Here is a 13,779-nt window from a genome sequence, read left to right as displayed (position 1 = left end):
TATCCTTCCTTTCTATCCCAAATGGTCTTACTGAACCTGATGGCCCTTCGAACCTACCAAAATCAGTTCTGAATGACTGTTGGCTCTTCCCCAGACTCCAGCCCTCACGCAGGAGGTAACAGTTTGCCAGCACTAGGTGTATCCAGTGTCACAGCTGTAGGTTGGGTGGCTGTGCTGGAATGCTGTGGTACAGGGCTACACCATTAATCTAAGTGTGTGCCCTCTCCAGGTGGCTGGTGTGCAGGGACTGAGAACTCATTTCAGTGTGCAAGTTGCTATATGCTCGTTTAAAAGTGAACTAATGTCATAACTATATATATAAATGTAGACTTCTTGGAAAGGGGTCACAGTCATGGCGTGGAATTTGATGGTGAACTTTACCTCAGTTCTAACATTAACATTTTACCATGCTTGCTTTCTCACATCTGTCTATCTATCCAACCCTCTATCCATCCATCTTTATTTTTGACGCATTTCAAAGTATAGACATCTGTACACTTTCCCCTAAATACATTAGCATGAACATCACTAACCATATTTCAATATCTGTTTACAGTTCTCTTTGTTCTTTTGAAATAAAATTTACATATAATGAAATACGCAAACCTGTAAATGTAAAATTCTCAGAGCTTTGACAAAGGCATACCCCTACCACAGTATATAGCACATTATAATCACCCCAGAAAGTTCCCGCAGGCCCTTCTAAATCAATTTCTACCCCCAGAGGCAATCAGTGTTCTCATGTTTTTCTACCATAGATTAGTTTTGCCTGTCATGATATTTCAGTTTAAAAAAGAGAAAAAGAAACTTTATGTAACTGCATATTCGTTTATCATGTGCCAGGCATAGCTCTAGGTTCTTTGTAAATACTAACTCCTCCTGTCAATCCTTTGAGCAAGGCCGTATTATTGTCTCCATTTTGCAGATGGAGAAACTGAGACATAAAGTAGCACAATGGCTTGCCCCAGGCCTCACCACTGCAGGGAGTGGGGCTGGGCCCTACAATCTCTGTGGAAATCTTTCAGACCTACTCCAAAACGTGGGGTTGTCTATGATTTTTGTTTTCTTCCTTTTGTTTTCCTGTATTCGTGTGATCAGTTACATTAACCAAAGAGCATGCAAGCATACACTGTTACATGAGAACGATGTCTGTTTGTTGGACGGATGTCATCATGGGCAGCTGAGACAGAAAGTGACGAGGTCAGCGTGGGTTTCTGAATGTTTACTCTTCTTGAAATTAACCATAGAATTTCTCTAACGGGTAACATGTTGGCTCAAGATGTGCTCTGTATCATGAAATTAATGGAGTACTTTAAGGTGTTTATAAAGGTAACATTTTTATTTTTAAAATTTTTGTATTGAAGTAATTTCAAACTTATATGTACCCTTTACCCACATTAACCAGAGAACATATGCCAAATTCATTTTTACCATTCTCTATGTCTCTCTAATGTTTTCTTTTAAAATAGTTTAAAGTTACATTATCGTGTCCCTTTATTCCTTAATACTTCTGTGTGAATTTTTACAGAATAAGGATGTTTTCTTAACTAACAGTAATACGACACTATTCCCATATTACAATTTTGACAGTTATCTCAATAATGTCTTTTACAGCATTTTTTCAGCTCCCAATATCCAGTGCAGGATTATGCATGGCATTAATCGTCATCTCTTTAGTCTCCTCAAGTCAGGAGTTATTCCTCCCCTGCCTTTCTTTCTTTCTTTCTTTCTTTCTTTCTTTCTTTCTTTCTTTCTTTCTTTCTTTCTTTCTCTCTCTCTCTCTCTCTCTCTCTCTCTCTTCCCCCCCCCGCCCCCACTCTCTCTCTCATCTTCCTTGACACTGGCATTTTGAAGGGCACACACCAGTTATTTTGTAAAATGTCTTTCTGTTGGATTTTGTTTCCCCACTGTAGGGGTTATAGATGTTAGGCATAGGGGCAAGAATCTTCTATGAGCGAGTTCTGTCCTTGTCAATGCAGCGTACGGGAAGCACAGCATGGTGATGTTAACTTTGATCTCTTGGTGAAGATGCTAACTGCCAGGTCTCCCTGCTATGACGTTGTTGTTTTTCCTCTTGTAATTATAATAATCAGTTCGTGGGGCAATACAATGGCTTTCTGAGCATGTATTTACTTGATAAAAATGTTTATGCATTTTTTGAATGTTTATTCAAAGATTTAAATATTTAAGAAATGTAAAAAAGACTGAAAATTTGTGTAATAACTCTAAAAACCTTTGGAAGAAAATGATAATGAGACAAAAGAAGAAAAAGTAAACAGACCAGAATATGGAAAGAAAAATCCATAATGATGAAGAAGAGAACATTGAGGAGCGAGAAGAGTGATGGTAAGCAAACTGAGAGCAAGATGGAAGGACAAACGGGGGACATCGGTGATACCTGTCAAGTACTTTGATCCTGTCCTCAGACCTCTCTTGTCTTGGTCCAACTATACCTTTCATGGTTATAAAAAATGCTCAAATAAATATTTGTGAAATAAATGAACAACTCAACACAACAGACTTCAGAGACAATCTGCTTGTATCTTCCAAAATACCTAGTTAATCATAAGCATCTATGTAGTTGCCCTGCCCATAGTCTAAGAGCTACATCTGAGAAGAGAGACTGTCCATTGTTTTTCTGAAGAAATATATGAGAAGTAAATTACATGCTCCATATGCCATTCATATTTGGTGCATTCTATGCACAGGTAGCAGATGTTCTATCAAGAAGCCTCCTACTCCAAAAAGCTTTCCTGGATGATTTGAAAACAAGGCAGCAATTTTCTGCTTCCCCTTTATGTTCAGAAGCAATGGCAACACACAGGTCTGTCTACACTGGCAGTCTTCACAAATGTTTGTCACCAGAGCAGGATACATTTCTGAACTTGTGATAACAAGAAATTGATGAACATCTTGCAGTTGTAAAAAATATATGTTTTTGAAATTTGTGGTTGAGAGCACTGGCTTCTCATATAGTTGTTTATTGTATCACAGTTATTTTTGCCTGGTTACCATGATCTCCCACTGCTAGCCCCAAATCCAAACATTGTATTTAAGATCTAAATGTTTATTTGCTTATCCAATTTTTGGCCACAGACCCAATTTCTGCATCCTCTTGGTCAGGATTCTATATGGATCCTAGGTTTGCTTTCTGAAAGTTATCCCTAACTTTCAAACAGTCTGTATAAACAAAGAAGGTACAATCCTTACCCCACCCCAAATACTCTCCTGGAACACCCCGTGTTATTCATTCATTCAAAAACACTTAGCTCTTGCACAGCAGGAATCGAAGTAGGTCTGATTTTGGTCTTGGCCCTTAAGGATCTCAGATTTTCGTTGGAGAAACCCGCAGCTAACCAACTACCAAGATGCAGTTTTCTGTGGTAAGTGTCATATTTCATAATGTGAATACAGATGACAGATATCAAGCCCAGGCAGGGCGGTTACTAATCCATGAGCCAGGACCTCTAAATATATAATTAGATTCTTGATATTTGCCTCTTAGTACGTCATTACATTGCAGGTTAATCACTGCTAATTGAAGATTATCTGGAAGATGCTTAATTGCAAAGTTAAATGGATTTTGAAATATGGAACTGTCCTTCCCACTTGCACTGATGTCTGATAAACTCTGCTGGAACTAGTTAGAGCGCAGAAAATATATATGCTGCAAAATGTATGGGGGAAAGGATATCTTGCTTGTTTTCTCTTTGGACAGCACAGGAAGTGTATTAAGCAGCTTGATATTACTTGTAACTCAAACAGGTAGTTCTTGAAATGCTGTCATCACAGTATCATATATAAATGCCATTTAGCCTTGTGATTTTTGATTGAATTCATTAGGAAACAGTGTCAAGTCTGCAACAAAAGTTAATTTTCAAAGTCATTCAGTGTTTGATAATAGCAGTTGAGGGCTATTCTCATTTAGAAAACATTTAATCTCAGCCCTAAGCTCAAAAAAAAAAAAAAAAGAAAAGAAATTGCAGTAAGACTTTACTACTGCCAAGCCACCAAACTGATGTGTGTTGGGGCAAGTCAGGATACTCAGTTTCTATTTCTGACCAAAATTCACCAAACTGATGATTTTGAAGTTGATGAGAGTTAACAAAGTTCACTATTGACACTAATGGTTCACTAATACATGATGGATTCAAATATTTCCCACGAAGTGTCTGTTGAGGACGAATATAATGAATAACCATAGGCTTTAATAGCCTTACAGGCTTCGTAAATTTGTCCATCTAAACCTTGTTTTGCTCCACATGTGTTTTTTACCACCATCAGCTACAATACATTGGCAGATACATTGCAGGTTCCATTTCAGGTTGTACTGAATTAGTGTTTTCTCACCTCTTTTGAAATATTCTTGCCTGTGGTGGTTTTATGCAGATTATTCATAAAGTCTAATTCTTCAGTAACTGCAAAGCCTGCTTTGGCTTCTGGAATAAACAGCAACCACTGGGCACTATCAGTAGCATCTGTCAAATCAAGAGCCAAGGAAAACCACTCAAAATCATTTGCCTTTTAAAAAGTTGATTATTGATGTTTTTCCCAACTGTTCTCTCCAAAAGACAGTCTCAAGCAAATTTTAGGTTTTGCAGGCCAAGAGGCAGAATCCAGCAAATTATTTAGGTAATCACATTCTCTGTCCTTTAAAACATACTTTCTAATGTTAAAAATAAATTTTGGGGAAAAACTACCATGTTTCCTAACTTGACAAGGGTAGGTCCCACCACAGTGGAGTCCAGTTGTTAAAACAAGTGACCACTGCTCATTTATGTACTATCATCAATTAACGTGAGTGACAAGATGTTCTAATGACTTGATTTCTTATTAATCTCATTGACTAAGCCAACAATCACTTCACATCATACTGAAAAAGAAGAACCACGAAAAAACAGGCTAACAAATGTCCACTGTGAGGGCTTATTGTCATTGAGATGTGATCTTTAAATGGATTAATAGTTCGGTAGCTTGGGGTCTCTAATTCTGTATAATAACTCACTTCATTTCTGTGCAGACCATGAATTAATAAATATCTTCTAACATGACAATCACTTTTGAAACAAACCCTTACTTGACCATGAATACACATCTTTAAACACATAGCTTTACATACCACTGGTTTACACCCTCTGAAATGTGTTCTTTTCATCCTGACATTGTCATGTTGTAAATTGAAAAATAATAATTTCATCATCATTGTTTGAATGCACTGATGCTTGGTAGCAGACTGTGGTCTAGTCTTTGTCATGCAAGGTTATAAAGGATAACTGTGGAACTTCAGTCACTGTCATCCAGAACACAGTCTTTCCCACTCTGTGATTAAGCCAATATTTTTGGAAGTAAGGTCCAAGTTGTTTGGGGCCTCCTCTGCATTGCCACCTGATAAGGAGGCCTGACTTCCTTCAGCAGAAGGACTTTAGTAAGCATCGGTCAAGAGACCAACACTTCCTTTTCTCCTTGGCCGGCGGACACAGGACAGAAGGCTGGCATTCTTCCTGATACTCCGAAGATCCTTTCCAGGAATCCCATCCCGTTGGTGTTTCTTAACGTATTTTAAGGCTTGTCCCACCTCCACACTTTATAAAGTTCTCTCATATAGACCTCCCCTCTTCAGCAGAGCTCCCTACGTTTAGGATTCTTATTCCCACATGGCTAGTGAGTGGTGAACAAGGCCTCAAGCCAGGTCTTTGGGTGATGTGTGATCCTTTCCTGAGAGCCACTTTGATAGGAGCAGGGGTTGGGGAGAACCGCATGATGCTGACAACACACCCCATCTCCTGTTATCATGTTGCTCTGGGCCAGCCCGAAATGGGAATGACGTTTCCCCAGTCTATTCCTAGTAGTTACGCCACCATCACTCTCACACCTAAACGCCCAGTGCGTATATTCTCTACCGAACAGAGCTCAATGAAGCTGACGCCGGCACCGTAGTGGCCCCTGGCGCCACCCCACGGGGGCCGAGCAGCTGCGGCGTGAGAGCCCCTCAGCCGCGAGTCGTACCGCAGACCCTGCGCTCTGCACACACTCTCCTGGGAGCCGGGGCCGGGACGGAGGGCACGTGTGCACCAAGAGGGTCACAGCAGCCCCGGGGGGGCTCCTGCTGCGAGCTCCGCGGCCCGGGTGGGGCGGGGCGGGGCGGGGCGGGGCGGGGCGGGGCCTGGACGGCGCTGGGCGGGGCTTAGGCGGCGGGAGTCGCTGTTCTCCGCTGGCGCCCTCGGAACCGCGCGCGGCACGGTGCGGTCTCAGCCGCAGGCCGCGCACAGACGACCGGACACTCGGACAGACATGGTGTGCTCCCCGGGAGAAGGGACCGGGGCCACTCCCGCGTGTGGACCCGGCGAGGAACCCGGAGCCCCCACGCCGCCGGGAAGCAGGCGGGGGCGGTCAGGCCGCGCTGTCTCTTTAAGACCGTGTTCCTGCTGACACAGACGGTGAGGAACCCGGTCCCAGGTACAGGGAAAACCCCGGGGAGGCTGGGACGGATGAGAGTTCAGGTTTCTGGGCGTGGAATTTGGGGAAGTTATGAATGGGGGGGGCACCCTGCTTTGAGCCAAAGCCCCCAGTAACTTGTACATTTTAACAGGGCTCCAGTGAGCCTGAAAAAGGCCAAGTTCCAAAGGGAGGAGAGGGCCCCGCCTGACGTCAGCGCCCACACGACTTGGTCCTTCATGATCTCGGTAAGCCCAGCAGCTTGTGAACTAGTGGGGTGAATGCAGGAAGCTTTAGGGCCCTGTGGTGGGTGGGGAGGCAGAGGAACCGACTACTGCCGGCTGTCAGGTGGCCTTGGGCTTCACAAGTTTCCTGGGTGAGAGATGCAGCTGTGCCTGTCCAGGGACCCCACCCAGGATGGGGCATCTGGCAGCCCCCTTAAGACCTCAGAGAACACAGCAGCAAGCAGTGGAAAGGTGGCTGGGGCACTGTGCCTCCTTGGTGTTCACTGGGGTTGGCCAACTCGGCAGGAGGGAGGAGGAGAGGCTAAGTAATCTAATGACACTGGGTGCGCAGAATGAGAATTGTGAAGTCACAGAGTGAGTGGGATGCTACAGGTGGGGCCTGGGGCTGACTACCTGGCAAGAAGGAAGACCAGTGCTTCCCGCCTGTGGAACAGAGCCTCTGGGATAAGCTGGGCACGCCTCGTGCCCAACGTGGACTAATGAGTTGGGTGAGGTCACCCTACCACAAAGGTCCCCCTCCCCATCCTATGTAGGAATCAAAACAGTCCCATGTCCACCCAGCCATGTGGAAGGAAAGCAATAGAAAGACTGAGTGGCATATCCTGCTGTCCCCCTTTCTCCCAGACCTCCTCCTGGGCAGACCACCCTGGCCCTGTCCAACCCCAGGTCTGTAAGCTTTTGTTCGTCCTGAGTAGTTGACTTCCAGGATTTGGGGTTCCAGGGCTCTGGGGAATATGCAGTGGAGAGCCCATGAGTCCCGAAGATCACCACTGACTCCCACCCCCTGCTTCTCCAGATGCAGAGGCCTCCATGGCTGTGATAAGCCTTCTGTTCTTGGCAGTGATGTATGTTGTTCACCACCCCTTGCTGGTCAGTGACCGGATGGATCTGGACACGCTAGCCAGAAGTCGGCAGCTGGAGAAGCGGATGAGCGAGGAGATGCGCCAGTTAGAGATGGAGTTTGAAGAGCGAAAGCGAGCATCTGAGCAGAAGCAGAAGGCAGAGAGCCTCTGGAGAGGAGACATGTCCAGCGAGCAATTAGTGTTGGGGAAGAAGGACATGGGGTGGCCGTTCCAGGCGGAGGGCCAGGAGGGACCTCTGGGCTGGCTGCTGGGAAACCTGTGGAACGCCGGCCTCTTTTGCCTTTTTCTCATCTTCGAGCTCCTGCGACAGAACATGCAGCACGAGCCGGCCTTTGATTCCAGCAGCGAGGAGGAGGAGGAAGTCCGGGTGGTGCCCGTGACCTCCTACAACTGGCTTACCGACTTCCCTTCGCAGGAGGCCCTGGACTCTTTCTACAAACGTCACATCCAGAATGCCATCCGCGACCTGCCCTGCACCTGTGAGTTCGTGGAGAGCTTTGTAGACGACCTCCTTGAGGCCTGCCGGGTGCTCAGCCGCCAGGAGGCTCACCCACAGCTGGAGGACTGCCTGGGCATCGGGGCCGCCTTTGAGAAATGGGGAACCCTCCACGAGACCCAGAAATTTGATATCCTGGTGCCCATTGTCCCGCCCCGGGGCGTGATGTTTGTGCTGGAGATGAGAGACCCAGCCCTAGGCCGCCGCTGTGGCAGTGTGCTGGTGGAGTCGGAATGCATGTGCAAGCGCGAGAAGCTTCTAGGGGACGTGCTGTGTCTGGTGCACCACCACAGGGACCACTCGTCCCTCTTGGGCAAGTGCAACAGCTCCATCAAAGCAGCCCTCTGCACCGGCTTGCACCTGGACGTGTGCAAGACCGTACAGTGGTTCCGGAAGCTGGTGGGCAATGCCTGGGCCCTTGTGGCCCACAAGTATGACTTTCAGCTCAGCCTCCCACCGTCCACCACCTCCTGTGAGCTCCGGCTGGACTACCGCTCAGGCCGCTTCCTCTCAATCCACTTGGTCCTGGGGGTGCAACGGGAAGACACCTTGGTTTACCTGGTGAGTCAGGCCCCTGACCAGGGGCAGCTCACCAGTGTGGACTGGCCCGAGTCTTTTGCAGCCTGTGAGCACTTGTTTCTGAAGCTGGTAGGGCGTTTTGCTCCGGAGAACAGCTGTCACCTTAAATGCCTCCAGATCATTTTAAGTGTCCGGGACCTCCGGAGCTTACCCCAGGGAGCATCCCATCCCATCCTCACCTCTTACCACTTCAAAACAGCCCTCATGCACCTGCTGCTGCGGACGCCCCTCACCGACTGGCAGCATGACATGCTCTCCCAGCGGCTCCAGGACATCCTCTGGTTCTTGGGCCGTGGCCTCCAGCAAAGGTCCCTCCATCATTTCCTCATTGGTAACAGCTTTCTGCCCTCGACCATCCCGATCCCTAAGATGTTTCGGAATGCCGAGCCTGTCAATCTTTTCCAGCACCTGGTGCTGAACCCCATGGCACATTCACAGGCTGTGGGAGAGTTCCACAACCTCCTGACCCAGGTGAAAGCTCTGCCCTATGGCCCTGTGGCTGGGGCACATTAATGTGAAGGCCATTAAAAAGGGGGAATAGGTATTTCTGTTACCTCGGGCTGCAAAGGAGTTTATTTTTCAGACACATCAGTGGTGTGTGTGACCTTCACCTTGCGAGTCGGGGCTGTGATAGATTACGACACTTTAAGGCATGTGTGAAGTGGTCACGAAGATGAGGCCCAGCCTGTAGGGCCTAGTCTAGGATGGGTCTTCTGCGTTTTCCTCCTGACTTACAGAGAGCCCAGGGAAACAGATGTGATGGGAGGATCTTGCTGCTAAAGAGTCGAGAACCCGAGGGGCCTGTGAAGTTGTTTTGTGTGTGTCAACACTGGAAGTGAAAGCGAACCAGACGATACCTCCATCCTAGCTCATTCCTTCTCATGTTTTAGGATCTAATTTTTCAGACCTTCACTATTTGAAGATAGAACAAAGATGTTTATTTTCCATTTTCTTAGTTCAGCCCAATGTTTATGTTTTTATGCATCTGAAAGACATTCCAATAACACCCAAATAATTTATTAGCATTGATTTACAAAGAAATTTTAAGTCAATAGTGACCCGTTCCATAATCGAGATAATGTATTTGCTAAAATCAACTAGCCAACATCTGATGATGTTCTCTGTGCCTGGAAGCAACATTATAAAACCCTTAACAAGGATGATTTGCTGGGGGAGACTTGGAAATGAGCAATTATTGTTTCTGGGGGAAGCCACTTGTTTGTTAAATGGAAAGGTTTAGCTACCACGGGCAGCTGTGCTTTTTCTCAATCTGGGAATGCCTTTGTATTCTTTTCAAAGATGACAGAGGGATTTTTTGAACTATGTTTGCAGTTTTGCAAGGCGAGGTGGTCACAATCGAGGACCACTGGCAGGGCTGGACAGGAAGGGACTGTGAAGCAGTCCAGCGCAAGCAAAGTCATGATTCTGGAGGCGTGGTTGGTGTGTTTTTCCATTGTTTAAAACCCTGGGCATCCTGAGGAGTGTTAAGAAATGTGACTACAGTTGTGGGTGTGGTTGTTTGGGAAATCCAGTGCTGTTCCTACCTCGCATGCCAGGAAGATCTGGCCCTACATTTAACTTGACCTCAGGGAGGGTTAGATGCTGGCCTTATGGGCTTTGGTTATAGAATCCACACCTTCCCCGCAGCAAAAATAAATGACGAGTGTCCGAGAAGCTGATGCCAGTCGTTATTTGGGGCTCCCACTGCACAGTAGCTCCCGTGTTGTCTGCTGGTTTCTGCTGATGCTGCTTTCAAGCTCACATGCAATGATGGTTGTTTCTATGCTGGTAGGATTTCGGTGTTTTGTAAACATTCATATGCTTTTTGTTTAGAAAATAATTTGCTGGTGTTTTCATTGTAAATCAATAAAGGAGGCTCATTTCTGTATCAGTTGGAATCTGCATGAACACCCGGCAGATTAGTAGTCTCACATGCCTGCTCCCCAGGAGTTCACATCACCCGAGTGGCTCCATCCAGTACAGTCTGCTGTTCCTTAGTGTACCTTGAACCAGTTTTCCCTGTGGTTTCCCAGTGGCCTGGCTAGTAGCCAGGAAAGACTAATTCAGAATGTTTAGGAACGTCTAAATTATTCATTTTCATGGTGCCCAAGCCAAAATGTCAGCCAGATTAAAAGATCTTATTGGCTGTATACAACATGCGTAAGTTCTAGAGGCATAAGTCTGTCAGTAGAGAGAAGGTGATATGTTCTAGGGCTGTGGGGTTTCTAGTCTAGTAAGGGGCAAGGAAGAAAACAAGGTGACAAGCGGGCAGAAGACTACAAAGGGAACAGTCAGCACAGCTTGGGTGGGGCAGTGGGTGTAAGAAAGAGTATAGAAAACGAGTAGTAATGTGAAGAACAGAGCTGTAGTGCTCTGGGAATACTCTTACAATGAAAGGGGAAACCTCCAGGTATTAGGACGCTGGGCTTTATTCTAAGACAATACCTGGCTGGTACCCAGGACAGAACAGTAGTTACGGGAATGGAAATACTCATGTTCATTGAGCATTGCCAAGGGTCCAGGCACTGATCTAAAAGCTTCACATCTGGTAACTCATTTAATCCTCACACTCGAACCCCATGAAGCTCTATCTTATCCATTTTACCTAAGAGGAAACTGAGGCACAGAAAGGGTACACAGCTTCCCTAAGGTCACACAGTAAACAGCAGAGCCTGGAGGAAAGCACCTGGCCAGCACTGTCTTGAGAATCAAACAAGATGTAGGTCTTAAAGTGCTTTGAAAAGCAAAAGGCACTGTATTAATTTTAACACAAAAGATGGTATGTTGTTTGGAAATTCCAGAAGACAGAAATTGTTGGTTCTTAGCCCAGTCTTTAGGAAGTCATGAATTTCGTATCACATACAAAATTAAAGGCATTTGCTCAGAGGCCAAAATGAATGTAAAGCCATTTCAACTATGTGCACCTTGAGCCCCAGTGACTAAATGGTTTATGTCACGAACTATATTATGACATAAGCCAGCTGCAGGCTGGAAGTTCAGGGCAAATTTGAAGCCAAAAATCACGTGTTGAGGTAGCCAACTTACAATACCACTGTCCCTCGCCTAAGCTAAGGCTGTTTGCCTTCATTTAGGGAAGTAGAATCTTAGTGAGGAGTGAAATGAGGAAGGGGATAGCTCCAGCACCGCTGTTCTGCAGACGGGTGGGGGATGGACCCCACTACTTTATTTTTGTACAGAGGAATTGAGTTTTGCACACCACTGACAAGTCATTCAGTCTGTTTTGTCCCCTCCTAGTCCTAACCTCCCAACACAAAAGAGGGCACTCAGAGCGGGAGGTGAATGCCCACCTGCACCTGGTGGACCTGGCCCCTGGGAACGGAGATGAGATGCAGGGGGTGGAGCGGCCCTCCCTGCACACAGAGCCCTGAGCAGTCAGCTCTGGAGGCTCCATCACAACCACATGCCTCACCGAGTGGTCACCTAGTAGCCTTCCTCTGCCAGGAGTTCCAAGCCAGTTCTTCAGAGGCTCCTGATTCCATGCTACCTACTGTCCTCCCAACCGCCACCGCTCTTGGTTGGTGCAGACATGGAATCCAGAAACTAGCCCTCCTCTCTCAAATGCACGAAGCACAGAGGGCACAAGTAAGTGAGATGACAGTGACCCTCGCATACTCTTGAGCCCATGTGCTCTTGGGAGTTTACTACCTAAACCCTCATAAAGCCCAGCAAAAGGGGGTATTCTCATCACTGTTTTATAAATGGGGGAGAAAACGAGGCCCAGGGAAGTTAAACTTCCCAATCCAGGACTTAAGCTTGTCTTCCAATGTCACTCATTCAATACACATTTAAGTGTTTGCTGTGTCCAGGGCTAACACCAGGCCCTGGGAAAACAGTGATGAGCTTCATCCTTATGGCGTTGACTGTATGTGGAGGGGATAGACATGAAACAGTCAACCCAGTGGATGTAAAATTGCACAGGTGACCAGTTCTAAAGCCTCCAGTATGGACACTAGAGTGTATCAGGGAAGCCTCCCTGAGGAGGTGATGTGAGCCAACTGGATGAAGATGGGGGTGAAGAGGATCCTGCTCATATGTTGAGGACACAGCATGTGTACAGGTTCTGTGTGGGATGTGGGCGTGGTGAGGGCCAGTGTCAACGGAGGCCCAAGTGACTGGAGGGCAGAGAGCAAGGGAGGGCACCGTATAAGACGAGGCTGGAGAGGATGCAGGGATGGGACTCCGCAGGGCCTTGTAGACCACCTTGGAAGTTCCCAGAGCAGTGGGACTTTTGAATGTTTCAGACCTTGGCGAGGAAGTGTCAGGTCAGATTGGTACTTAGCAACCATCACCCTGGGCCCAACTAGCATGGGGTCAGAGTGGGTGTGAGACAGCTGCCGACGAGCAAGAAGGTGCTGTGGATGAAAAGGAGAGATGCAGGACTGAAGAGATTTTCAGGAAGTGAAGGGAACCAAAATTTTCGCACTCTGAAGCTGCTCTTTGGGATATTGATTTTAAGCCTTTTATTAAGAAATGACTCAGAAAGAAACTTTGCCCCTCCTCCCCCCTTTCCTGCCCAAGAGATTCAGACAGAAAACACCTGCTTCAGGAAGGGAGCCTGGGCTCAATCACATTAAGAATCTTCACCTTAACACGTTAGGAAGACTCCACACCTGTTAGCTTGTTACCCCCTCCCATGTCTCATTGTTTCTGAGTTGCCCAGCAAGAATTTTCCTGCCATGTATGTTCCACTCTTTTTCTCTACTCCCTGTAAGTTGCACTTTGTCACTTCTGAAATCTAATACCCCTTCTCCTGCCTTTTGCTTCCTCCAAAATGTCTTACATACCCAATGTTGCCTCACTGTCTTTGGAATTGTCATGTTTATGTGAATTCCCCGTGTGCATGTATTACTAACATTTTGATTTTTCTCGTTAATTTTCATGTTAATTTGATTGTTAGCCCAGCTAGGAGAACTTAGAAGGTGGCGGAAAGTATTACTTTTTTTTTAAAAGTAAAGACTCAAGAGTGGATTGTGTGTGGAGAATGAAGCAGAGGGAGGCGTCCAGGATGGCTCCAGGGTGCTGATTTGGGTTCCTGGGTGGCTGGTGGCTGACATGCACTGTAACTGTTTTCTTTCCTCTATCCCACACCGCCTTACATTAAATATTTGAAGGTGGTCACTGGGAGAACAAATTCGTGCAA

General features: G+C 46.5%; 1 protein-coding gene across 4 annotated transcripts; it reads left to right on the top strand.

Moving 5' to 3' along the window:
- The first annotated feature begins 6,193 nt into the window (after positions 1-6,193).
- Positions 6,194-10,506, top strand: ITPRIPL1 (ITPRIP like 1). 4 transcript variants are annotated; one of them, XM_019725882.2, is made up of 3 exons: positions 6,194-6,437; positions 6,590-6,683; positions 7,477-10,506. In XM_019725882.2, exon 3 carries the CDS (start codon positions 7,491-7,493, stop codon positions 9,129-9,131), a length of 1,641 nt encoding a protein of 546 aa, XP_019581441.1. In that variant the 5' UTR covers positions 6,194-6,437; positions 6,590-6,683; positions 7,477-7,490; the 3' UTR covers positions 9,132-10,506. The 4 variants fall into 4 exon arrangements, with proteins under 4 accessions (XP_019581441.1, XP_074188636.1, XP_019581442.1 ...); XM_074332535.1 differs by having other exon boundaries at positions 6,201-6,456; positions 7,522-10,506; XM_019725883.2 differs by having other exon boundaries at positions 6,201-6,456.
- Positions 10,507-13,779: the final 3,273 nt, after the last annotated feature.

This window comes from Rhinolophus sinicus, chromosome 2 (assembly GCF_057876585.1).
Source record: "Rhinolophus sinicus isolate RSI-liver-muscle chromosome 2, RSI-T2T, whole genome shotgun sequence".
NCBI lineage: Eukaryota > Metazoa > Chordata > Mammalia > Chiroptera > Rhinolophidae > Rhinolophus > Rhinolophus sinicus.
Note: the sequence above shows the minus strand (reverse complement) of the source record. Positions and strands in the feature narration are given on the sequence as shown.

Excerpts from the sequence above, each read along its gene's own strand:
- ITPRIPL1 (XM_019725882.2), top strand. The coding sequence starts at position 7,491 with ATGGCTGTGATAAGCCTTCTGTTCTTGGCAGTGATGTATGTTGTTCAC.